The sequence below is a fragment of the Excalfactoria chinensis genome, chromosome Z, assembly GCF_039878825.1.
Source record: "Excalfactoria chinensis isolate bCotChi1 chromosome Z, bCotChi1.hap2, whole genome shotgun sequence".
Taxonomy (NCBI): domain Eukaryota; kingdom Metazoa; phylum Chordata; class Aves; order Galliformes; family Phasianidae; genus Excalfactoria; species Excalfactoria chinensis.
The window spans coordinates 20,463,754-20,490,151 of NC_092857.1; the positions used below are offsets into that span (position 1 = coordinate 20,463,754).

General features: G+C 38.9%; 1 protein-coding gene across 7 annotated transcripts in view; it reads left to right on the forward strand.

Moving 5' to 3' along the window:
- Positions 1–26,398, forward strand: part of MAST4 (microtubule associated serine/threonine kinase family member 4) — a 277,722-nt gene that overhangs the window by 194,397 nt on the left and 56,927 nt on the right. For all 7 annotated transcript variants that reach the window (XM_072360604.1, XM_072360605.1, XM_072360606.1 and 4 more), the window contains one exon: positions 17,385–17,473. In XM_072360604.1, the coding sequence (XP_072216705.1) occupies positions 17,385–17,473 (89 nt within the window). The remainder of the gene's footprint in view (positions 1–17,384; positions 17,474–26,398) is intronic.

Consider the following 26,398-nt stretch of genomic DNA (forward strand, 5'->3'; position numbering starts at 1 on the left):
TTTGTTTTCTTGAACCTGCTGGTAATGTATTCACAAGGCATAAAACTTTGTTTTGTAAACAAAAGCAAAGTCTGAAGGATCGGTGGTTTTGTCTTTTCTCTACATCACATCTTATGGCAAACTTATGCTGTGATACAGATAGGAACCTTAAATTAGGTGATGGGCTAATGGGCTGGATGAGTAGTGAGTTGATTACTCTTCCTGATGGCCAAGAATTGTAGCACACCCTCTTTCAGTCACCTTACTTCATCCACACCCTCTTCTAACCTGTTAGAGATGTTTGTCTCATCTACATGTCATGCCTAGGTTTTTAGACCGTGTAAGCTTTTTCCAGCAGAGGCTGTCATCTGTTGCATATGATGTCTAGAACAGTGAGAACTTGGAGTAGTATTCCATATATAGAAAGTATTAGAGCTTCTCAGAGTTGCTTTGCACATTGCACCAAGTGATTTCTTAATGAAAGTAGATGTAGTGTTCTCTCGTTTATTAACACGTCTTCTCACAAAACTCTTTTTCATAAGAAATCCTGGGAAAGAAAGAAAAATTCTAGTTTTGTCTTCTTTGTGACTCCTCCTGTTAGACAGAAGGTGTGTTGTGTGAATAACAACAAAATTAGTTCTAGGTGAAGTTTAGAGAAATAACACTTACATTGAGGGTGTTTCTCACTTGTTCCAAAGGCTTTTCCTTACAAAGTGCTTTACAAAAAGCACTGTTGTATCCGTCTGTAGTGACATATTTGTCTTTTGGTGGGTAGGAAATCACATCTGTACAGATGTTTATGTGACTGCTTGTTATATTCTGGTTTCTAGAAGACAAAGGTATGTGTGTAGAAAATAAACTGCAGGTTCCTATTTTTTTTTTTTTAATACGCTCTATTTTTTATTATTGGAATATCAAATGCATTTCATTGTTAACATACTTAGTGATTACTGAGATTTCAAGCAAATTTATAACATATGCTTAATTTCAGTTGATTTCTTTAAAACAGGATAGAATGCAGTTTGCTATTACATTGGAGGACAGTGGTTTTGCTTAACAATTATTAGGTATTTTCTCCCTACTGTTCTTCCAACAGACAGAATTTATAATGTGACATTATTGAACTGTGCTGTCACCAAACTCCAGTAATGAAACTCGCTAACCCAAATGGAGAGTTAGAGAGCTGACATTACTGTATTGCAGCACTGAGTACATGGGGGGTCACTCCTCACAGCATACACACCCAGGATCTAAAGCACACAGATTTTTTACGTTTTAACATGTGATTATTCCTATAGTTTCCACAAAATGCCTGTCCATTCCTAGAATTGCTGTGCATATTAAAACCTAATACTACGCATGTCCTGTGTTTGTATGGGATTCTTGCAAGGAGGCCTTTGGTGGTTGTGAGGTTCTGTGGAAAAGTGTTATCCAGGCAAAATTCATGTGTGTTACATGGGCCAGATCCTATATATGATCAGGAACTTACACACAAAAAACATGGCTGTTGAATAAGTTTTTCATGAGCACTTTAGCCTGTATTATCAACCATAGCAGTGTGTGTGGTGTACAGTGTGCCTCCTCAACGGCTGTGGAACGTTAAGACTCTGTTTTTAGGCTCCAGGTTTGCTGTTTATCTTGGAAAAAAGCAAACAGCCTTCCCTAGGCAGAATGTCAGTTTATTGAGGATTTTGAATTAATTGCTGAAAGCTCTGAATTTATTGGGACTATCAATCCCTCTCTTTGGAAGTAGTTAATTCTTCTAACTGTATAGATGTTTTTTCAGTATGTTTTAATATCGAAAAATTCAGTCTTCAAGTCTTCGAGGTGCCTATTTTGCCTCAACAAAATCAGTGAACTTCTGTGTTTCTATTCACATACACAATGGTGATAATCTTCTGAAGAGAAGTATCAGTATAATTTACCTACTTTTTACATGTGACCAGTGATTTGATAAGAATTTGATTTGTTAAATGTATTGGCATGTATTTATCTGGTTTAACTAAAAATATCCTCGTTACACTTTATTGTCATTGGTCATAAGTTGTCTTTAGTGGTAAAATCATGTACATATATGCATAGTAATTACAGGCCTATTTTTGTTAGGCTGGGTAGTTTTCAGAAGCTTGATTCTATCACAAGGTATGTTGGTTTCAAACTAAGCACTGGTACAGAAAGGAGGAGAGTAATCGAGTGAACTTAACAGCAATGCTGTATTGAAATGATTAACGTTTTCCTTCAGTTAGCTTGTTGAGATCTTGAGGAGCAGCCCAGGAAAACATGTTCAGTTGACCTGGGGTTCTGAGTATTGGATTGTTACTTTCAGAAGTGTGTATTTAGCTAACCTGACTCTTAACAAATGCAGTGATCTCTAATGATCTCACGTGGCTGGCAGCCCAGACTCATCTGAAAAACAGCACTGTGCCCTGCAGCACCATAGTGGGGTGTGTGTTTAGCACTGACTCAGAAGAGATCATCATTTCCTGCAGCAGCTAGTTAGCCTAATGCTGCTTAGCCTGAGATGTGGCAGAATCACAGCATGAGGTGATATGGCTACAGGCATTTGAAGTATTGAAGCTAGACTTGTAAAGGATATGACGTGTAGTTTTCTATCATAGTACAAATTATTCTTGTTTCCACCTTCTGGTGAATGACACAGTACTGCTTTTTTACAATGATAAAGTATGCTGTGAGACATCAGTGAATGTGAAGACCAGAAATTCTCTTTTTGGACAGGACAGTTAGATTAACTTTTATAAATACAACTGATTGTGTCGTCAGAATCACGGGATTGTTTTTAGATCTCTGCTGTACTGTGACATCAAGCCTATGGCGTATCGGTAATGTTCATGTTCAGTCCAGCCTTGGTCTCAGAGAAGTTTGTGGGAACCTAGCAGATTTTTGCAAGATGATACTGGTTCTGATTCCCTATGTTGAACAGATGTGTGACTATTATTCTTTTTATAGTTTGTTTATAGAAAAGGGAAAAAAAAAATTAAAGGAAATTATGCAATTTTTCTGTAAGAAGAGGATGAAATAAAGAATCTGTATGAACTTGTAAGCTGTCAGCTATTCCCACAATTGCCTGAAATCTAATGGAATGCTTTGGAAGCATGAAATTACCAGATTGCGCTGTTATTACCCCAAATTGCAGGAGGAAATATGTGTTGTTGAATGCCAGTTCACCAAAAGTGTATTTGGGTATTTTGGTTTCTGTGGCTTTTTTTTTTTAGTTGCTGTTTGTGTTAACTGAACACTTCTAAAAATTTTGTTGTTGATAATTTCCTGCATCAGTTAAATTGATGGTGGTTCCAATGAGACGGAAGACTACATTCTACTAAAGACTAGTCAGAGTCTAGTAAATTCCAGCTAGCTTGAGAAGACAGTGACTTTTTGACTGGCCACGTACCTGTATGTACATCAGATTAGTTGTCCATCCCTGTGTGTTACCATTACCTGCATGAACTGTCTCTAGATTTTGAAAGCCTGAAAAACATTCTAGACTAATGTTTAGTTACACATTTGTAGATTGGAATTGATTTAAAAAAAAAAAAAAAAAGAAAAGAAAAGAAAAAAAAGAAAAAAAAAGAGCTTACAGTCTGTTGGAGGTGATTGTAAAGATTATTTGGAAAGCTGAGTGAGAACTTGAATGTTAGACTTTTTGCTAATACAGCAGATCAGCAGATTAAATCACTGGACTGAGTTAGTAGTTTGGGGCATTTGTTTTTCAAAATCCAGGAAATGAAGGACAAATGTTCAAACTCATAAAGTAGTTCCACTTAAGCATGCCTTTATGCCATCAAAAGGAGTCATGTAGAAATTGTGCCAAAGCAAGATTTTGGTAGAACGGTGCATTTACATGCTAAAGCTACTAAATTCAGTTTGAACTCCACATATAGCTTTAATTTCTTTTCATCTGAGCTGCTTGAGATAATTTGTACAGTGCAAGATATCTTTCTGTGGCGGAGTCACAGATGTGAATCTTGGGGTAGTAATGGTGATCTGGGAACCTTGTGGCAGCACATATCACAGAAATTTGTGGATGAGTGTGTCTAGCATGTTTATTTAGGAGTTAATTGCTAACACTGTAGTATGTCTTAATAACAAAATGGAAGAGCATAATGTGATGTGATTGACGTAGTGAACACATTGTTGAGGAAAGGGGGAAATGTGTTCTTGCTGTAAATGTTTTAGTGTCGAATTCAGTATTTCTTAGCTCTAAATCCAGTACTAGTAGTCATAAGTATAAATTCTAGTTCAAAATTGGGTCAACGGAAGCAAAAATAGTCTTTTTCCTATTTTTTCTTCTAAGTACATTTCTTCTCATTCTGAGATAACCGTTGAGCTCTTGCAGATTTGTTTTCTGTAATTCAGAGTTCATAAGCAGCAAATGCTGTTTGTAAGAGGGTTCCAGATATTCTCATTGCTCATTTTTTGACTCAGATTCCTTCTCAGCTCTATTGTTTTCATCATCATTTTTTTTTCTGTCCTGCATGTTGCTACTCTAAGGCAGAATTTTAACTGAAGTCAAAAGTTAGGCATAATTGTCCTTGTAGGGTAACAGAGCTTTGAGACCTCTGCAGTACTAGGGTTCTTGCAAGGATAGATATGTGAAGAAAAAGGACAATGCACTGCAGTGCACCATTTGGCCACATTGTTAGTCCAGACCAGCATTCCTTTTTGTTTAGATTTCATTAACTCCTGTAAAGATTTTAGTGCATACTATTCTGATGTTTACGGATCAATGTTAGATTTTTTTTTTATTTTTTTTTTTACTGTGGTCAGATGTTTAGAGTTCATATTAGGTCTTTATTTTGCCAAAATAGGCATTTACATATAAAATTCCAAGAAAATCCTCAAACAAACCCCAAAGTAAGAATGATCAACAAACAGTTACTACCCTCAAATGTCAAAAATTTGGGAGTTTTCAAGTCTCTATGTGAATCTAGAAGTTAGGACTCTGGGAGTAGCTGTAAGCACAGCATCATACAGTTACAAGTGACAATGTTGTCACCTAATTTTCTTCTTTAAATTATGTGCATTTCTGTTCATATTGGGATAGATTAGTTGAAAGCTAAGTGTTAGTATAGACATGTCATCCCCTGCTTTTGTGACAGGCGGTATTTTCTGTAACGCTTCAGGTTGCTCTTGATATTGCTAGCAGCACTGCTAGATCTAACACCTAAAGCTATTGCAGTTGTGTGTCACGTAGGTAGGCTTTCATAGCTATAGTCAGTAGTAAGTTAACTGATGTATTCAAAATTAAAATATTAACTGTAATTATTACTGCTTGCTCTTTCCTCTGTGCTTTTGGATGTTGCTTTTCCAGTTCTTTTATGTGATACTTAATTCCTGACGTACCAAGATGAATTAAACGAATCTGCATTGTGAAATGGTTCCTCCTCAGGTACTTGCTCATAGCTATTTGCATACTATAAATCATATCCTTGCACTCTTCTTTTTTTTCCTTCTTTTTGGCACATTGAATCATTGGTATTTGCTTTCATGATCCGTCTGTGACCTACTTCTATTTACGGACAATCAGTATATGACTTCGGTAGCGAAATGCACCTTTCCTAGTGTGGATATTTTTATCCAGGCAAGGCATATGCAGATTTTTATTTTTTTTTTCTCATAAATTGCTTCTACACTCTGTATTTAAGTGGAATTTAGTCTTTTCGCTGTATTCTTGTAGGCTTCTGTATCTGCTAAGTCCATTACTGAAAAGTATACTAAGGATAAAAATTGTTTCACTTTTCTCTTCGCCTTGTTTCTGCCTTCTTGGATTTTTGTGAGAAAACAGAATATTACATTAGCCACTGAAGGAATAAAGAAAACTGTAAACAAGGTACTTTTTCTGTAAGTCATTATGCACAGAAATTAATCTTGGTAAAGGCAAAGTAGGGATGGATTTTACAGGCCACATTCGTTCTCAGAGATGCATTTCACTTTTCTAGAACTGTGCCTGGAGACGGTACTATTCTGTGAACTTTTGTTTAAGGGCAGTGAATTTTGCTTCTGTCTTTGGTTGCTTTTTTCCTTATAAAAATGATAGTCATTTTCCAGTTGCAGTCAGTAGATTTTCACAAATACTGCCATACAGGGAAATTTAAGGTCCAGAAGTGTTATGCCTAGGTTGGATCACCAGTTATAGGAAGTATATACCATTGCAGAGAAGAAAATTTTTCCTCTCCTTGGATTATGCGTAATCTATTTTCAGAGCCTAGAAGAGCTTGGCTGAGAGATTATAAACAAGCACTTCCATGTTTTCATCTCCAGAAATCTTATTTTACACACTTCTACAAAATTCTAAAATAATATTAATTATGATACGTCTGTTTTGTATATGAGGGTCATTAAAGAGACACAGCATGTCAGCGGCAAGAAAGCATTTGGTGGAGGAACGTGAGCACTGTATCAGTACTTATTTGGAATGTCCCAGATAATTTGTTTCTGACATCACTGAGTAATGCAGTCACTTGAAACTTACGCCATTGAAACTTTTTTTAATGCTGCACTATACTATTTTTAATAGCATAAATGTGCATGTCTGCGAAGTGCCAGGTCTGTGGCAGCAAACTTACATATGTAAATCACCTAATCATTCTTGGTTTGTGTGGTGCTTGATGATTAAGTGTTAACCAAAAAAAATAAAAAAAGGTGGTTGCATGGCATAAACCCTTTGCTGTCATCCCTGCTGATGAGTATGCCTGGAGATGTTTGAATTGCTTCACTGGAAATTATTCAGACGTTCCCAGTACGTCACAGTGAGTTTGCAGCTAAGCAGTGTCATGTGCGTGTGCAATAGTCTGCCTTCCTGAAATAGGTGTGCTTCTGCATGAGGCTGTCAGTGCTCTCAGACTTGGTATACACGCTGGGCTTTTACATGAGGATAACTATTTGAGTTACATCTGCCCAGTTAGTTATGCTGATGTAGCAGTGTTAGTATGCAATTATAGTTGAAAAAGAGACTTTATGTTCTCATGGTTTGTTCTGTTTTCCATCTGGGAAAATCTAAACCAATAAAGAGTGCTATTCTGTTGTAACTACATCGGTGGAATGGAGAATAAATGCACATAGCTGTATCAGTACAGATACATAGCTCACTCTTAATTATAGATACTGCATGTCTAATAAAAAACGTGGTTGAAAGAAGTGATTGATGTAGTTTTTGTGATTCTGTAAATACTGTCAGCTGTGTGTTCGTATCCTGGAGGGCATTTCAGCATGTTTCTGTCAAGTTTCTCATGATGCATTCTTAAACAAAACATCATAATTAACAATTATGTTGGTTACATAATGTCAGTTTTCATCTGGAAGAAAGAAAGCCCATACATATAGTTCTACAAATTAGTTATTTCCTGTTCTGCTATTAAAAGGATTTGACTGTGTTTGGGAAACTCTAGAGGGAAAAAAAAGTAGCTCATTACAGTTCCATATGACTGACTGGCAGTGCCACGTTGCTGGCTGCACGTATGTTTATGGTGATGAACATGGATTGTTTGGTCACTTAACATTTCAGCATGAGTTTGCAGACAACCAGTTCCTACTGAACAAACAGCCTCTTCATGAAAGCCGCCGTAGCTGGCATTAATTGATGTCCTCTTTGGCAGGCAGAACAGACATCGGCAGCTGAATGGGCACAGTGAAAGGATGTTATTTTTTTTCTAGGAAAATAATGCTTCTCATTGCTTAATTATGATTTAATTACAAAACTTAGGCTCAGCTGATGGTGTGAGGAAAGGAGAACGCTGCTCCCAATGAAGAGAGAGACTCTTTTGTCTGCAGACTGCACTTTGGCAGCGCGCTCGTCTGTGTGCACACTCAAGTGGGGCACTGACGGTAGGGCTGGAGGTCTCCTGGGAGCAGCTGCAGATGTCAGGTTGAATGCCTTGCAGTCAGGCATTTATATTCAGGCTCCTAACTAGTGAAGGGCCCACATTTTGTCCTAAATAATGATTTAAAAAAACAAAAAGCACGTTTTCGTAAATTCCTTAATTCCAGTGTATTAACCGTTTGCTTAAGCACTATTGAATTCCTAGTTCCAAGCAAAAGACGGTACAAATTATTATTTATAAAATATCCATCTTTTGTCATATTGAAGTTGTGGAACTTTAGTTATATAATTGCATTTTGATTTTGTATCTGGGGTGCGCCAGGCCCAGCACTGTCAGAGGGAGAGGGGAAGGGTTGCCCCGCTCTGCTCTGCACTGTGCAGCCTCACCTCCAGCACTGGGTGCAGGTTGGGTGCCACAGTACAAACACATAGAACTATTAGAGAGGCCGTGGAGGGCTACAAAGATGGTGAATGGTTTGGAGGGTAAAATATGCAAGGAGTGGCTGAGGTCCCTGTGTGTGCTCAGCGCAGAGCAGAGGAGCTGAGGGGAGGCCTGATGGCGGCTGCAGCTCCTCACAGGGAGCGGAGGGCAGCGCTGAGCTCTGCTCTGTGTGACAGCGACAGGGCCCAAGGGAACAGCATGGAGCTGTGCCAGGGGAGGGGCAGCTGGGGGTCAGGGACAGGGTCTGCACAACCATGAAGTTGGGCACTGGGTCAGGGTGCCAGCAGTGGTCATGGCACCAAGCTGCTGGAGCTCAGTAAGCATTCTGGACAGTGCGTTCAGACATAGGATTTGAATTTGGGGCAGTACTACATGGAGCCAGGGGTTGGACTCAATGGTGATTCCTGTGGGTCTCTTCCCACTTGGGATATTTTGTGACTCCATGCTGTTTTTTAAAAAGCTCAGTTCTAAAATGAATGAGGCCCTTTTCTTCTTACTCGCATTAATTCCTTTAAGGAAAGAGGGAACACTTACATCATACCTTGAACTTAAAAGTTATATTTTTAATGTATATATTTTTAGACTCTTAGGTATGCAAGAAAAAAGGAAGAAGGGGTAAGCAAACCACTGTCAGAGTGACATAAGAAGGCTGAAGCTCACTTCCCTTATTTTGCAGGTGCTCGGCAGGCAACTGTAATTTGCACGCACAGTGCTTTTGAATCTGTGGATTTCTGTCCTCTCTTCTGGTTCTTGTCAGGTTGAATAGAGTGCTCAGGGCTGTCCTTACTGGGGAATGGGGAATGTGTCTGGAGAGTAACATCCTTGAAAGATTTCCCCTTGCCCTTAGTATGGTTGTGATGAAAGGAAGTTTTTCAGCATGTGCTGCTAAGTTTAATGTTAAAAGTTACACCTTCATCTTTCTGAGTAACGTAGTTTGAAGTAAGCAGTAGTTAAAACAATTCACCTAAGCTTGTATGTAAGACAAAAAAAAAAAAAAAAAAAAAGTGAGATTAGGATATTTGTAAGAAAAGACAAAGGATTTTTTTTTTTTCCCACCAATTCATTTACAGACTTATGTTTTGGTCTGGTAAATCTCTTGAGTGCTGGTTGTACAGTGCTGTGAAAAAGGTCCACAGAAGCACTGAATAATTAAATGAAGTTAATACAACATTATTATTATATTATATTATATATATAATATATATAATTATATTATTATTATTATTATTATTATTATTAAATTACTTCAGTTTTCTTTTAATTTATTTGCTACTCTGCTACTTTCTTCACCTACTTTTCTTATCTACCTTCTTCTGCTTGAAATTGTATGTATGTGCACGCATATTTGGCTTGCCTTTTGGGTGCAGTTGTCTACAGATGAGTTACAACCTTTATCTTTCTTTAGTGTGAATGAACTGAAGTTAAGCCTGCCAGTTCCAGAAGAACTGTAATGATTTAATTGAGGTTTAATCTACAGATTTCAGAAGAACCATGACTCCGCAAAAGGCAGAAGTCTCACAGTAATAAACACATGGGATGAGGTAGAGGTAGTTGAAGTATTCTAAGGTACAATTTGTGCAATTCTAATTTTAAAATAGAAAAATGAACACTTATATTGCCAGAGGTTTTAATTACTTTATAATCTCTTAATTCTTTCTAGCAAGGGAAGATAAGTTATTTAGCAGTTAATTAGTTATTCTTTTCAAAATAATGGATAATGGAGCACTTCATACAATGACAGTGTCTTACAGCTTTTCTGGTGCCCTGCTTGTTAGGAATTAGAGAACGCCAGGCTCTTTTGTTCCTAGTAGGTTTGATCTGTGAATGTAGTTTTTCTTCAGTTGTTTTTTTCTCTGGCACTGATTATCCATTCACATGTTGGGATTTTTCAGCTTGGTAGTATTTGCTAAAGGTTTAAAGAAAAAAAATGTTTATTCAGCATACACTCTTCTGTAGTTTTGGTAGGATGTGAGCTACCAGATCTAGCAGCAGAAAACACTGAGTCCTGTCTGGGGTAATTACTGATTAAGTAAAAAATGAATTCTTACTTAGTTATAGAAGAGAGAAGTCAGGTGTAGGTTAGGAATTTAAACAGAAGACTGTTACTGGATTTGAAAGTGAAACCATACAAAATCATGCAATTTACTAGCCTTGAATTCTAGGTTATGATCAATTTTATTACAGTTACATAAAATGATTTAAAAGAAAGACTCAGAAACAACTGTCCTAATAATTGTATTATAGGGAAAATATTTCTAGGGCTTGTCTTAGTGGCTTTTCTCCTGAGAGGAGTTTCTGGATAGGGTGCGGAGCAGACACTGTTTCATGTGATAAAGATGCATAGACTTTGGCTTAACAAGTCTCTCTATTTTTTTTTATTTTTATTTTTTAAGAAGGTAGCATTAGCAATCCAGATTGTTTTGACATATGTACAAATCGCGAGGAGGTTGAAAGTAAGGTAAAACAAAACTTCTGTAGCGGGAAGCAGAGCCGACTAAATAATTTCTTACCCTTTCCTATCCCCAAAAGAAAGTAGATTGATTGTTTCTGAGGTGCTTCCTAGACATCTGTTTTGTCACTGAAACACCAGAGCTGTTAGGCTGTTTTTATGTGTAAATGTGTGATAATTTCAGACAGTGTTAGACTTAATCCTTAGAAACTACCACATGCGCTCTTTCAGACCCAAGAAATGCTCATTAAAGCTACTCTGTGCTATTTGGGGAACACACTCAATGTAAGGAGGAGGACTGTCTGTCTCACCATGTTAATTCACCAGTCCTATGAAATGCAGTATGTTAAGAGCAGTGGTGCCCATAGGGCTGCTGTTGGGAACAGCCGTCAGCAAGGAGAAAGCTGAGAAAGCCAAGAGGTGACAGGTCTAAGTGGAAAAGAAATCTGTGGAGATTGCAGGAGGTGTCTGGATAAGCAGGTCTTCTGCCGGGAGGCACGCCCACTTCTTATCTTAATTCTGAACTATACTGGTCTCGTTTTCAGACAGAGTTACAGAAAACTTGGGGTTTGAGCTTAGCTCCCTTGTGGTACTGCAGCAGCCTGGGGACTTGGCTGTGGTTAGACTCTGAGTCTGGATGGATGCTATTCAAAGGAAAAATGGCTGGAACGTGACCCACTTTGTCTTTGTGGATCTTGTTTTTGTTTTTTGAAAGGGCCACATCAGGTAAAATCTGCGAGTAGTTGGGCTAGTTGGCGAGGCTGTCTGTGGTGGGTGTGGAAACAGCCTTGCTTGATATCTTTACATCAGCTAGGGGTGGAACTTCTGGAAATCACACAGCTGCCCCTTCCTGAGCCTGGTCTGTGCGTGCTGGGAGCAGCAGCAGCCAGAGGCACCAGCCAGCTCCCAGGCTGAGGACAGGTCTAACAGCAAGCACTGTTGACAGTGGTGGGCTGCACAAAACAGCACATGAGGCAGCAGGTCCAGAGTAATGCAGAACTGATGCTACGGAGGGGCCAGTGCACAGCATGCTACTGTGGTAACTAACCTTGCCTTATTTCTCCCAGGATGTTAACAGTGGGCAAGGAGGAAGCACAGGCAACATCCTGTTGCCAAAGTAAGGTTTGAGGTAAGCCCCACAAAATGATGAGAAATATCTGGCCACATCATCTTCTCACAAGAGATGTATGAAGGGCTTGTAGTCAAAATCCAAAATCTAAAGTAACCTTTGTTAACGTGAAGCTTCTTTGTATGGCCAAAAGCATGGTGAGACCTGTGTCCTTAAATCCTCTGCCCCTGCTGTGGCTGTGCTAGGTGTGCACTCTAGTAAGTTATTTCCTGTCTGATGCAAATGATTTCTGACAGAGCTGTCTGGCAAGCAAGTCAAGGCACTACCTCATTTGGTTAGCATCTCAAACTTACTGATGCTTTGATCTTCACAGGTGTGATATATGACACTTTGTTGTTGTTTTTAAGGGACTAGTAGTTAAGTTTATAAGCTGCCTTCTGTGCCTCTCGGTTACTCTTTTTTTTTTTTTTCCCCCTGCAAAAGCAGAACACAAAAGACTTAAATTCCTCATCTTAGAAGTTTTAATTGTTTAACTCACAGCAGTGTGCCCTGTTGACTCTTCAGTGTTGCTGTTCATGAACACAACTATGAAGTTATATATAACTAACTTATTTTGAAGCTGAAATACAACTTAAATTACTCCTTGTAGTACTCTTTTGTTGAAAAATTATGACCACTTTCTTATCCCTACATCCTTTATGCTAGTGTGTATCTTGCACTATGAGCCTGTCTTGTATCTATGCAGTCAGGCTTCACATTCCAGGTGCAGCAATAGCTTATTTTATGTGGGAGATGGAGAGCTCAGCTCAGCCTCATCGAATATTGACCCTCTGATAATGAGTTTCTGTAAGGGATACAGAAGGTCTGAATGAACAGGGGTGTTTTGTTCCTAGGCATAAGATAAGCTCTCTGCTTGTTATGGAACTTGCTTGCTTTCTAGCCAATGGATTGTTAGTGGAAATATACTGAACGTGCGTGTTAGAATATAAAAGGCTTGTTTAGAAGAATAAGGCAGGATACAGAAGATGATGCAGATACACATCACGATCATGATCATCACAGCAATAAAGAAATCTTCCTGAAATGAGAATCCTGTGTTGTGTTGCTAACTTGTGAGAGTTTTACCTGCACTTACATTAGCAAATAAAACATTTATTTGCAGTCTTTCTTAAAATAGGAGGTATGCCCTTTTAATCTTTACTTTCACCTAAATGTATTATACTGATAACAAAATTAAGAAGTAGTGTTGCAAAGTGCTGTGCTCAGCATGTACCATGAAAGGTGGTGGACTGTCATGATAGCTTATAGTCCAAATGCATCTTCATTACGAGGGTTAATATTAATAATTAAGGATGTTGAAATGAAATCACTATAGATTATTAAAGCCATGAAAAGCATAGCAAGAGGCAATCTCTATAAATATGTTCTTTTTTAATGTACTTTTTTTGTCGGGGTGGGGAGTAGAAGCAATTAACCTTTAGTGTCAGTAATTTGCTCACATATTAACTGTCCTTTTAAAGAAGAATCTTCCATTTTTATGTCTGCTTCTCACCATTACTGCCTTTTTTTTTTTTTTTTAATTATCATAAAATCAGAATTTAATATTTCAGTTCTGGATGAGGTACCTGTCCTGAGTATGTGACTGGAAGAACTGTTTCCCTTTCAATATACTTAGTGTTTCCAAGAGCTTAGTGTAGCTGCATTTTAATGGCTGTACTAGAGCTTCATGCATTGCAGGTGGGGGTGTAGCTGTTGCCATCATTCCTGCCCAAAGGATTTTGCCTGAGGAAAAAAGGTAGCTGTTTAAGGAGCAAAGTAATCCGACTTCATGGGGCTGCATCCTGTCTTTCAGCAGCTGTAATTAACCCTTGTTTTCTGAGACTAACAGAGTTCAGCATGGAATACTTACTACAGTGTCCTCTACTTGCTTTATCAGGCAGTGCTGCTCATGGGAAGCCTTGTTCATCCGTTGCAGTAAAACTGACTCAGAGATCAGAGCGCTCACTGCTCCTGATAGCAGAGGGTGAAGGAGGAATTCCCCAGCAGTGAGTAGTACTGTGAGTGGGCAGGAGTGTTGGTGGCAGAGAGCACGAGTTAAGGCAGTGGGATTTGGAAACCAAATAGGAAATTATAAATTGGACTCCATAATAAGGAACAGCTCCGGTAATCCACGGCACAGCTGGTAGGATGTAAACTACTGACAAACACATAGTGGTTCAAGGCTCTTCAAATTGTGAGGAACAGACTCAAGTCCATGGGGGATCCTCCTGGGAAAGAAAAGAAGGGGAAGAAATGCAACATTTCTGTTGTAATGTTGTGTACCCCTCAATTTTAGTTAATCATGTTTAATATGACTGAATCTTCTTGGAAAAGTTTTCACTGCTTTAAGCTTTGTGTTGTATCTGCTGCCTAGCTTGCTGGTCTCTTCTCTGTGCCATGCAACCATGCAGCACAAAATCCAAGGCTTAGGGAATTGTGTTTGGAAAGTATAGCTCTCTGTAGTTTATCAAGGTTTATATTTTCCCTAGTTTATAATCCCTGTGGCTGTTCCTGGACTGTGTAACTTCACTGTAGACAGTGAGGCTTTCTTTCAGAGCTGCCTCTTAACAGTTGGTTTATCTTGTCAGATTTGAGTGGAAAATTTATGAAGACAATAGAAGGGAAAAGTTGCTTGATGAGTACAGAAATCCAGGATAAATGATTTTGTCTGCAGAATGGCTCTAGCTTGTGAGTTTCCTTTGTTTACTGAAGATTGCTCTTTCAAGACTAAGTAGGTTTGTCAGCAGTGCCTTGCTGTCTCCTTAGTTGGACTCCGCTTCCCATTTGCAGTGTTCCAGATGGTTTTTCAGAGTTCCAGAGGGGTAGCTTTATCACCCACAAAGAGCTTCTTCTACTCTAACATTAATCTGAGAAAGGAGTTGTGTTTCATGGATTATACAGGATTACTACATTCAGTTTCAGAATCTGTGGAACAAAATAGCAAAGGTAGAGAATGAGCTTTAGCATGGAGTTGTGTTTTCATGCAGTGATTCACTTTTTACCTTAATAGTATAGTAGGACCAACAGAGTGGTGGTACACTGGTTCAGGCTGCCTAGGAAGCTGGTGGCCTCACTGTCCTTGAAAGTGTTTGAGGAAAGGGTGGATGTAATACTTAGGGGCATGGTTTAGTGGGCATTTTTGGTGGTAGGTGGGCAGGATGATCTTAAAGATCTTTTTCAACATTAAAGATTTTATGATTCTGGGAGTTGTATATCCTAGATGATGTGTTAAAAGTATTGTGCTAATTTCATCTGTAGAATGTGAAGTTTGAAATTTACTGCAAAAATGAATAGAAAGAGTCCTTTGCATATGAAATTCTGGCAAAAGTGATAAAACTCAACTTCTGCGGTTGAATGTAAATGCTACAGATACACATGTCTGGAATTATCTACGTAACAAAATCAACCATGTGTGCATGGGGTCTAGAATTTCAATGTTTGGTTAGTTAAGGAGAATCATCTCTCTTTTACTGGTTATGTATATTAAGGGTTTAGATGATTAAAATATCTTTTTTTGTGTGAAAAATGGGAATCTCAAGTTTGCATTTGCAGAGCAGCTGAAAGGTAGTAGGGTCTCACAGCCTTAGACCGCAACACAGAAGACTGCATACAATGGATGGATGCAGTCTGTTGTGTTCTTTAATAAATGTTCAATGAATACTGAAATTTTCTGTTGAATTACCAGAATTACCAGTGGACAGTTAGTCCATTCTTCTTTGAAACTGTGTAGCAGATAAACTGAGGCTTATCATGGAGTGATATAAAAATAAAAATTGTGAAAGTACAGTAATATTACATGAAGTCACAAGGAGGAATTTGGACTATTCTTAGGTAGGAGAACAATCAAATGTAATTCTTCAGCAGGAAAAAATTTAGAGATGAGTTGAAGTAAGAAGACTGGAATTGTCGAGTAAAATAAGGAGTATTTGCTGAAGTTCTGTTACTTAAAAAGTGGGTTACATAGTGAGTACATTAAAAATGTTTCTTGTTAGATAACCTAATTTAGGAGGATTCTTTAAAATGTATCTTCTCTCTCATTTGAGAAAATTTATCTTTTTAGTCAGCTTAGAAATTGGAGTGCATCTCTGAATTCTGACATGATTTTTTTTTCCTGTACTTCAAATGTGACTCCTTCAGTCATTTTTTTGCTTTATTTTCTTACACAGCTCAGTGGTTACTATTAATATTTATGTATGAGTTAACGTATAATTCGTTATAATAATTAAGTGATATGGTAGATAATAACTTTGCATTAACTTGTTAAACTGTTGGGTGTGACACTCTTACTTCTTCACAAAGTATTTTGTCAAGGGGATGCTGGTCCCATGTTTAACAGTTTTATGTATTGGAAATAGTTCAAGTCCTTTCTTTATTTGTATGCTTATACTATTTTATGTATAAATAAATTAATACATAATTTATTTAAACATAAATTTTTATTTAAACATACTTTATTTATAATGCAATAAATTGACTACTCTTTTGCATTGTAGTCAATTAGTGCCATTCAACTTGAATGACTTGTTTCATGGATATTACACAGAGATCATAATGTTAGAAGGCTCATCGTTAGAGACATCTACAAATAAGATCTGAATATGTCCATCTTATTTTTATGAAGTGTTTCTTATGCAACAGTCTTTCACCTTTTTGTGGTTTTGAGATTTCTAGACCTTAGCAGATTTTCTGAAAGTCTATGTACATTTGCATGTGCATTTAAGTTTTTATAGTTAGCCCTTTTGACTTGAAGATGCTGTTTTTTTCATGCAGGACTGTTTGAAGTGTTGAGGATTCATACTTATGATAGTAATAGTTACAGTAAAACAAAGGAAAATAAAATCTTTCTACCAAAAATACTTTAAAATGGTGTAGTGTATTTAAGAAAAGTGTGTCCGCTCAAGTTTAATAGATGTGTTAATTTTCTATTTATCTTGCTTAATGATCCTGTGATATGGGAAATTAGTGGCTTTGCAGATGAAAAATGTATGAGTTAAAAAAATGCATTCATCTTTGGAGGCATCATCTGTTTCATTGACAAAAGGCACAGATGCAAAATTTATGTCAATAATTAAATTTATAATTATTGTATCATAGATTGATAAATCATTGCTCTTCCTGTCTTGTAAGTTGGATCTTCAGTTCATTTAACAGAAATAAGTTTAATTATTGAATAGTGATTAAAAGCTGGGATTTTTTTTTTTTTTAAGATTGTGCTTGTATGTTTTTATACATTATTTAAAATGTATGGCAGAGAAGAAGGCTGCAGATAGGAAAGAGGATTTTGTTAATGTCTCTACAGGGACATGCTTTTCTTTGCACTGAATGGCAGATATGCAGGCTTGAAAAGTTTCTGCTGTGCTTTTTCTTTAGAAACTGCCGTCTTTGCCATTACTGAGTATGTTCATAGACTTCCTGAACTCATGCAAGTACTACAAAAACAGCAATAGCACTGATTTTTAATAGGAGGCTGGGAAGCGGAAGAACAAAGAAGCAAATAGTTAAAGTGTTCGTATGTGGTATGTGGTGTATTTCTGATGCTAATGTCTTTTTTTCTTCTTTTTCCCAACAGCTGTAGAACAAGTAATCGAAAGAGTTTGATGGGCAATGGCCAATCTCCTGCTCTGCCTCGACCTCATTCACCTCTCTCAGCACACACAGGTGATTTTTGTATCAATGCTACTGCTGGTGGTGTTAAATCCTTAAAAATCCTGTATAAGTAAAGGAAAATGGGCTGATTCTCTCCCCCACTACCCTCATTTCCTTTGTTGGTAGTAGTGAAAAACTGCATATCACTCCATCCAAATTTCTGTTAAGTTTCAATTTAGAAGTCCACACATGGTGAAATGCACTGCAGAAATACCTAACGTGGGTTATGCAGCTTTTTTGTTGTTGTTGTTTTCCATGTTCTTATGCATTTTTTCCAATTCCTTGACAGTGTGTATTACAGTATGGAAAAAGTATAAAACTTTCTGGGAGTGCATTCAATCCCAGAGAGGTTGTGGATAAGCTGTCCCTAGAGGTCTTCATGGCCAGGTTGGATGGGGCCCTGGGCAGCCTGGTCTAATATTAGATCTGGAGGTTGGTGGCCCTGCAGGTGGCAGGGCATTGTAGCTTGATGATCCTTGAGGTCCCTTCTAACCCAAGCCACTGTATGATTTGTTCTACATATCCTACCATATTTATTCTTTTGGAGAGTTTGTAGCTGAGTGTTCAGTACTCCAAATTAGAGAGGCCTCCTAAACTCCCCTGACACAACCTGATTTATCTACTGTCATGCTTGGTGATTTTTAAGGTCTCCTTTGACTAAGTCTGCAAAGTAACTAATAATGGTGAGATGTTACCAGAAAAGTTCACTAAATCAGAACAGTGTTTATTTTTGCAGTCTGCATAAGGCATTCTACCAGGAACATTAGTTGCAATCTCCAAATCTCAGGTGAAGATTGCCATCAGAAAAGATAACCATATTTTCACTTCTTTATCACTTATTAGTGGTTGCTGTTGGAGAACAATAAAAGAAAAAGAAAAGAAAAAAAGGGAAAGATAGAGGGAAACGGTATAGTTTCCAGTTCCAGTTGAGCAAACTAAATGTGCTGGCATTCAACAGAAACTTCTTTTTTTTTTAAATTGGAGTATCCTTGGCTGAAGTGTGGTAATTGCATGCACATGTGGCAAAAGTAGGATTAAGCAGTGTGTGGAGGATGTTGGAAGGGGCACCTGATCCAGATACTGGTTTTGTGCATGTTGTCAGAATTCAGTTGTACAAGAGTTCTCAGATTGCTGCAGGTTTGGCAGATTAGGCTGTGAGTGGTAGGCATGTTGCTTGTCGTCATGTGATATTGCACCATTATATTCCACTGGGCTCTCAAAGGAAAAAGGTATTGACACTTGCCGTTCAAGAGGCTGAGCATAACTGATGATAAAATTGAGACCTGGAGCCACTAAATATTCTACCAGTTCTCCGCTGTTTTAAGAATTTTCAACCAATCTCTGAAACTTAGTTCATTGTATCTTATGATGCTTCATTGTTTTGGTTTCAGCTGAGTCAATATTTATAGCACAGTGATGTTTGGTCATTGCTGAGTGATGGAAGCATGCCCTGTGCCAGGCCAGGCTTCTTGGTGGGAAAGAGCCAACCACAACAGTCCTCAACTTGTGATATACAATCCCTGCTGTGTTATTTACCATTTATGGGGGTTAGATAAAGATGATCATTCTTCTGTTTGGTACTACACTGATCTAATCTCGTCTTTGTATTGTAGTCATCTTTGTATTTTAGGAAGCATATATTGGAAACTTTTAATAATTTCACTCTTTGTCACCTGTGGGAGTCAGGCTGTGGGGGAGACAAGTGGGAATGTTCAAACCAGCATGTTACAATTTCTATGCATACTGATAGTGTTTCAGGGCTTTTTTGAGGTTAAACAGATGTTTAGGAATATCTCCCAGTGATCTGCCCTGAAGCTGGATGAATGGTTGGGAGTGTGAGATGGTATGGTCAGGCACCTACAACAGTGTACACCGTCACTGTTTGGGAACTTCACCCCTAAACAACTGCAGAATTTTGAGAAACTAGGAAAATATTTGGAAAAGGTGTGCTGTTGTCCTGACAGTCTTAGAGGGACTCAAATCACTACAGTGTTCTGCAGCCTGTCCTACTACTCAGCACTATTTAGCACCCTGAAGGGAAGGAAGCCTCTGGATCTGATGACAAAGGACCTGCATTTGCTCCAGCCACCACAGCAGGCCTTGTGGTTTAGTTGGGTAACCTATCTGTGCCAATTTGTGTCTCTTCTATACCCAAGACAAAGCAAAGCAAACAAACAAACAAAAAACAACAACAACAACAACAACAACAAAAGATAGAAGAATAAGATGAGGATGAAACAGGGCCATTATGGTGACAGGAGGAGGAAGAGTCAGAACACATAAAGAAGGCAGTAACTTTCTGACTGCTAAATATGGATGAGCTGCAAGGCACACAAAATGATTTCATCCGTCATGCACATCATCACCTGGCTGTTCCAGTACTGGGATAGTGGGGCCAGGAGCCTGGACTTACTGGGCAGCAAAGCCAGGCAGCTGGGATTTCTTTCTAAGGAAAGAGATGTTAACAGCAGTGGGAGAAGAGGCACAGCCTTGTGGAGGCAATTCTCGTCATCTCTGAAAGAGATATCCCTTGAAGGAAGATCTGATATGTATCCCAGGTAAACGGACCACCATGGAGAAGGCTTTCCAGTAACTGAGGGTATTAGCTGTGCTGGAGATGATGTACAGCATTGATCTGGATGGTGTAAGGCCTTGCACCTGAATCACAGCAGCTCCTACTAGCAGTGCACGCTGCAGACAAAGGGACTAGGCACAGCTCTGCCAAGAAGGACCTACGGGTATTGGTGGATGGAAACCTGGATGTGAGCCAGCATTGTGACAACTGGATCTTGGTCTGCATTAAAAGAGGAGTGGCAGAAGGGTTATGGTGGTGATCCTGCCCCTGTACTGTGTGCTGGTGAGGGCTCACCTGGAGTACTGTGTCCAGATGTGGAATCCTCGTCCCCTTTATGTATTGAAAGGCCTCATGTCTTAAAACCATTTTGGCTTCTGTTTTCATACCGTGAATGCCTTTCTTGCCACAGTACAGTCAGAGTACTCTAGGCATCTGTATGGATAAATGACTGTTAGCCTCACAGAAAAGCAGGAAATGTTGTGCTAGATACTGTTGTTTAAGTTGACCAGTTTTTTACTTCAGGCTTGTTGCATCTCAGTCATTACTGCATGTACCTGTCCTTTATTGTAGACTAATGAAATCAAAGGGAATCAAGTTGTCTGTTAGACTCTTGAAAACCTAACCCGATGTTAATCATTATTTCTATTAATTATCTTAAGATCTCTGCAGTACTGTACTCTACCCGTCTTAGAATTGTGTTGGTTGGAAGTTCCATGCTTTCTAAGTACCCAAGTTCAGTATGTTTGTGCCTCGCTCCATGAAGATTAATTTTACATCAATTTATTGCTCTTGTTGGGAGAACAAACAAGATTGAGGCATATATTGAGTTACCTCTGCTTGTATTCTGTACCCTAGGTAAGTTCTTTTGGGGTAACTAGTTTAAGGTATGTTTTTAGCCCAAGACTTCACATCTTGAGGGGAAGAGTGCTATGTATATTTAGTATCAATGGAAGCAAGGTATATAAAGGCATACTGTGAGTCTGAAGGTGGAGCTCTATTAGTCAGAGTGCACTGAATTAACACTCATTCCAGTACTGCTGGCTTTGCTGAAGAGCGTTTTCATCTTTGGTAATCTGTGCAACAGTCATTTTAGAGGTCTGGTTGCTCCTTCAGTAATGTGTCATTATTTCAGACTTAATGAATAACTCAGGTTGCTGGTGCATAGTCACAGTGATTTGAGTTGGACCTATCCAAAACCAGCATTGCATATAGTCTTGCTCTGTTCTAAAGAATTGCGTCTTGAGCATAATCATAAATCTTTCAGGATTTTTTCAGGGCCTTTTATACCAACATTCTTTCTCGCAGTCCTTTTTTTCATAGAATCACAAGGTTGGAAAGGACCTACAAGATCACCTAGTTCAACCGTCCTTCCATTATCATTGCTACCACAAGCACTAAACCGTATCTCGTAGCTCCTCATCCAGATTCCTTGTTAACACTGCCAGGGACAGTGACTCCACCACCTCCCTGGGCAGACAAGTTTTTCTTTTCTTACAAGTTTTTTTTGTTGTTGTTGTTGTTTTTGTTTTTATTTTTGTTTTTTTTTCTTTCTTTTCTTGCAAGTTCAGACTTAACTGAAGGCACAGGGCATTCTCTAACTTAAATAGATGCCTTTTGAAGGAGGAGTGGTGGTCTAACTTTATAATTACGCAAATTTTCCCATATGAGAAAATCATATGGAAATCTCAGTGTACTTTATACCTCTTCCTGTTCTCCTGTTACAATTGTTTGAGATGGGGATAACGGAGGATTATTCCTACAAAGCAGTCTCTTATTAATCCTTATACATGCAAGCTGAATTGGGTAAACCCTGAATACCTGCATGAAGATTTTTAAGTGTTTGTCTTACCTTCTCAGTAGTTCTCAGATTCACATGGTTGGATAGGGGAGGATAAGTGAGGTGTCACCACAGCAGTGAAGTAAATATATTGTGCAGTAAATACATAGCACTGGTCAAAGAGGGAGCAGTTTGCTGCTGATGTCTGTCACTGTTTTTTGCATACATTAAGAGACAGAAAGATTTCTAGAGTAATTTCAACTATCATTATGTGAACTCTTTCTTATTAAAATAGAAAACAGATATATACTAGTAACACTTCTTCAGTTTCAAGCCTTGGTCATTAAACTAGCAATCTTATCTTATTAGTTTGGATATCCTTCATGTTTAATATCTGGGTGAAAGCCACTAAACCTGCTGAAATGTCCTGTTAGGTTTTGGATTAACTGTGGATGTATTCAAAATTGTGAGAGGCAAAGGGTTGCAGTATCAGCTTGGACATCTGGTGCCCTGGATGCTAATGGACTTCTCCAGATGAATGCCTGCTGCTGCGTAGGCAGGTCATCAGCACCACCCAGCCTTTGAGTGAGTGATTATCATCACAGCAAGTCAGGGCGTTCAGATGTCCCCACCTCAACAGTCACAGAAGCTTGTTCTTGTGGATGATGCTAACCCGATGATTAATAATCATGTGTAGCGCTGTTTAATTTTATCTACTGCAGAAATGGGTTTTAACTGTTGGGAGTAATGCTGTAAATCTTGTGTTTCTTAATACAATATTCCATGTGGTGTCACTAAGAAAACAAGTACTAGGACAAGAATTGCGTGTAGGAAATGGCTTAAAAAAGGAGAGGTGGGTGTTTTGCAAAAATGGGAAATCATGGAACCGTAGAATCTTTTGATTTGCAAGGTACCCTTAAAGGTCGTCTGTGCAACTCCCCTGCAATGAGCAGGGACATCAACAGCTAGATCAGGTTGCTCAGAGCCTAATCAAGCCTTACCTTGAATGTCTGCAAGGATGGAACATCCACCACCTCTCTGGGCAGCCTGTTCCAGGCTTACTCCTCATACCATTAAAATATGTATTCACAGAATCACAGAATTTTTCAGGTTGGAAAAGACCTAGAAGATCATCTAGTCCAACCATTACCAATATTTCACAGCTAAATCATATTCCTCAACGCAACATCCAAGTGTTTCTTGAACACTCCCATGGTCGGTGACTCTACCACCTCCCTGGGCAGTGCATTCCAATGCCTGACTACCCTTTCCGAGAAGTAATACTTCCTAATGTCCAGCCTGAACCTCCCCTGTCGCAGCTTGAAACCATTCCCTCTAGTTCTATCACTGTCTACATGAGAGAAGAGGCCAACCCCCAGCTCACCACAACCTCCCTTCAGGAAGTTATAGAGAGCTATAAGGTCTCCCCTGAGCCTCCTCTTCTCCAGGCTGAACAATCCCAGTTCCCTCAGCCGCTCCTCATAAGGCTTGTGCTCCAGACCCCTCACCAGCTTCGTAGCCCTCCTCTGAACGTGTTCCAGGGCCTCGATGTCTTTCTTGCAGTGAGGGGCCCAAAACTGAACACAGTACTCGAGGTGCGGCCGCACCAATGCCGAGTACAGGGGGACAATTACCTCCCTGTTCCTGCTAGTAACACTGTTTTTGATGCAAGCCAGGATGCCGTTGGCCTTCTTGGCCACCCGGGCACACTGTCGGCTCATGTTCAGCCGTGCATCAATCAGTACTGCCAGGTCCGTTTCCTCAGCACAGTCCTCCAGCCACTCTGCCCCAAGCCTATAGCGCTGCTTGGGGTTGTTGTGGCCAAAATGCAGGACCTGGCATTTGGTCTTGTTAAACCTCGTCCCGTTGGCTGTCTTATAAGTGTAAACTTTCTGGGCCTAAGTTTCAGTGTTAATTCCAGCTTGAGGGAAGTAAAATAATAGTTGTAGCTTTCCTACTCCTTCGTGTCTGCCTAATGCTAGTTTCTCCTGGAAGAAGTGCGTGCTGCGGAGCAAGCTAGGAGATTTCATTGACGACCAGGGAAAAACAAACCAGCTGTAAACCATAACAAAGCAATTCAGCAAAAAGTCTGCGTGGAGAAGTTTGATCTGGCAAATGGATTTAAGGAGCTTGCTAACCTTACTTTCTGTAACGGAGGCATGAAGCATAATTGTTTTTGAAATAGCTGAAGACCCTTTCCTCTGTGCAGGTCACAGTAGAAACACCTGCAGAAATATTCAGTGTTTCTGCTGCCCAGCTGCTGACTGGCACAGTTTCTTGGGGTATGAAATTCAGTCCTGTGACTATTGATGTTTTCCTGCGTGCTGTTCACTTCACAGCATGCATTCACCACCAAGTAAACAGACGCAGAGGAACACGACCTCTTGTTACACTGTGCTTCTGTACTGTAATTTATTTCAAAAGACTATCAGATAATGACAACAAGACTTCAAACTTGAGCTGTCTTTCGGTCATTGGGAATTTATTATTTCAGTTATCATTAATCTGTTATTCCTTCAGTATGAACAAACTGCTTGAATCAGAATTTCTTTGTTTTGTAAGTAAGCTGCTGTTAAAAATGCATCACTGTAACATGCCTTCCCTCAGTGGTAAAGGCACAGGACTTACTGATGCTAATGACAAAACAATTGCACAATTCAATTAATTTATGTATAGTGTTCTTAACAATAGTTGATTGCAAAATGAGGCACCCCGTGTATTGTCTTGAGTTAAAAGTATTGTTTTGGTATGTTGATTGCCTATTCATTGTGTTACTTGTCCCAGAGGATCTGGAGTTAATTACTTACCTACTGCCTGACCACCAGTCAGGCTTACTTTATCATGGTGGGAACATAAACAGTAATCTCAGCAGCAGAGAAATATCCTAGGACTAAAACATACAGTAGCCAGCAGATCCCAGAGAACAACGGGATTTGACTAATAAGCAAGCACTGCACATATGGGCAGAGAATTAACTGGCACTGGCTTTTATTTGAAAGTCTCCCAGGTATAGACATGCAGATGGACTTGGGGGTGGATGAATGCCATGATGGATTAAGGTCATGTATAGGACTCTGCTTCTAACCTTTCTTGTTTTTCTGGGACACCACACCTTAAACCCTTAATAGCACCAGTTGTTGCTTCCATTGTTTGAGGTTCAGATTTTCATTCTGTTTCCAGGCTTGTCTGGGTTCTCAGACATCTAAATAAAAACACATGGTTTAATATCAAACTATTATGTATGTAGCTTTGCCAGTTCTGTTGTTTTAGAAGCTGATTTGCATTTGGAAATTGTGCTTGTATCCAGATTTTCCTTTGTGAATAAGACATAGATGTTGCATTTTCTCTGAGGGGAAGTGTTTTTATTGCTTTTAGTGGGGTAGCCACCAGAATGTGTCTCCTTGAACCCTGCACAGTAGTTAGAACATTTCTGTGTCTTCAGTGTTTTTTTGATCTATTGTGAATGCTGTGCTCAAAGTAAATGGTTGGTTTGCCTAAGTAGCTGTTAGGCAAACCACCGGTGTGTGATAAGGAAGTATATCCCTGTAAAGCTTAAAAATAGCTATCCCCAGAAATAAATTTAAGAAATCCTCCATCTGCTTATTTGTCAGATTATTTCCTGTCAGAAGCTGTTTCTGTCCCATCACCTGATCTGATTCTTCTTTGCCAGTTTGATAACTTTTTTTTTCTTTTTTTTTCTTTTTTTTTTTTTTTTCCTTTCATATTAAGCTCACATAGAACTCCCAATTACAGTTATTTTCAGCGCAGTAGCTGAAGTTTGTGCCAATATTTTGTATGCACGGTGTTAATTTTTTTTTGGCCTATCTTATCTTTATTAAGCAGCAAAAGAAATCCAGTAAGCTGTTAAATTAAATAAGCAGTTATTGTCAGTAATCTGGTGTTTGCAGTTCATGCAGGACAAGAATAAACTGTGATGGACCCCAAGTAAAGACTGAAATTTGTGCCACATGTGTAGCTTGCTTTAGATTTCCTCCATTTTTCCCTTCCATTGCTTAAGGGAACAGAAATCCTTGCCACCTCGAAATTATCTAGGCCCTTGGAAGCGTCTGAAGAGTAATGAAGAAGCCAGGAACTTGAGAGGGAGGAGGTGAAGTTGAAAGGGCATAGCTTAGCTGTGATAAATAAATGTACAAAAAGCAGTCTGGGGTACTGGCCAGCAAAAGTGGAATCCTTGTCTCTTGGGGCTGTGGAAAGAACAGATGGAAAGACATGATTTTAAGCAGAGCTAAAAATGAATCCTGCATCTGCTTCTGATAAAAGAGGGAGAGGGACCCTGTTTACTACCTAGTGATTCTTTGTCATAGAATGTCTAAGGATAACACTCTGAAAAATGCAATTTTTGCTAAAAAATATGAATAGAAATCAAAGCCACTTTAAGTATTTTACTAGGTTTTCCACATGTAGGCAATAATTCTCAAAAAAATAATCTTTTTTTTGTAACCAGATATGTGGAAGCTTCTTTATCTTTTGTTTAATGTTGCAGTCCCATTTATGTCAAAAGTAAATTCATTGTTTTAATGTATTGATGTTGCAATCTGTTCATTGTTTAAGGAAGATTTTAGAT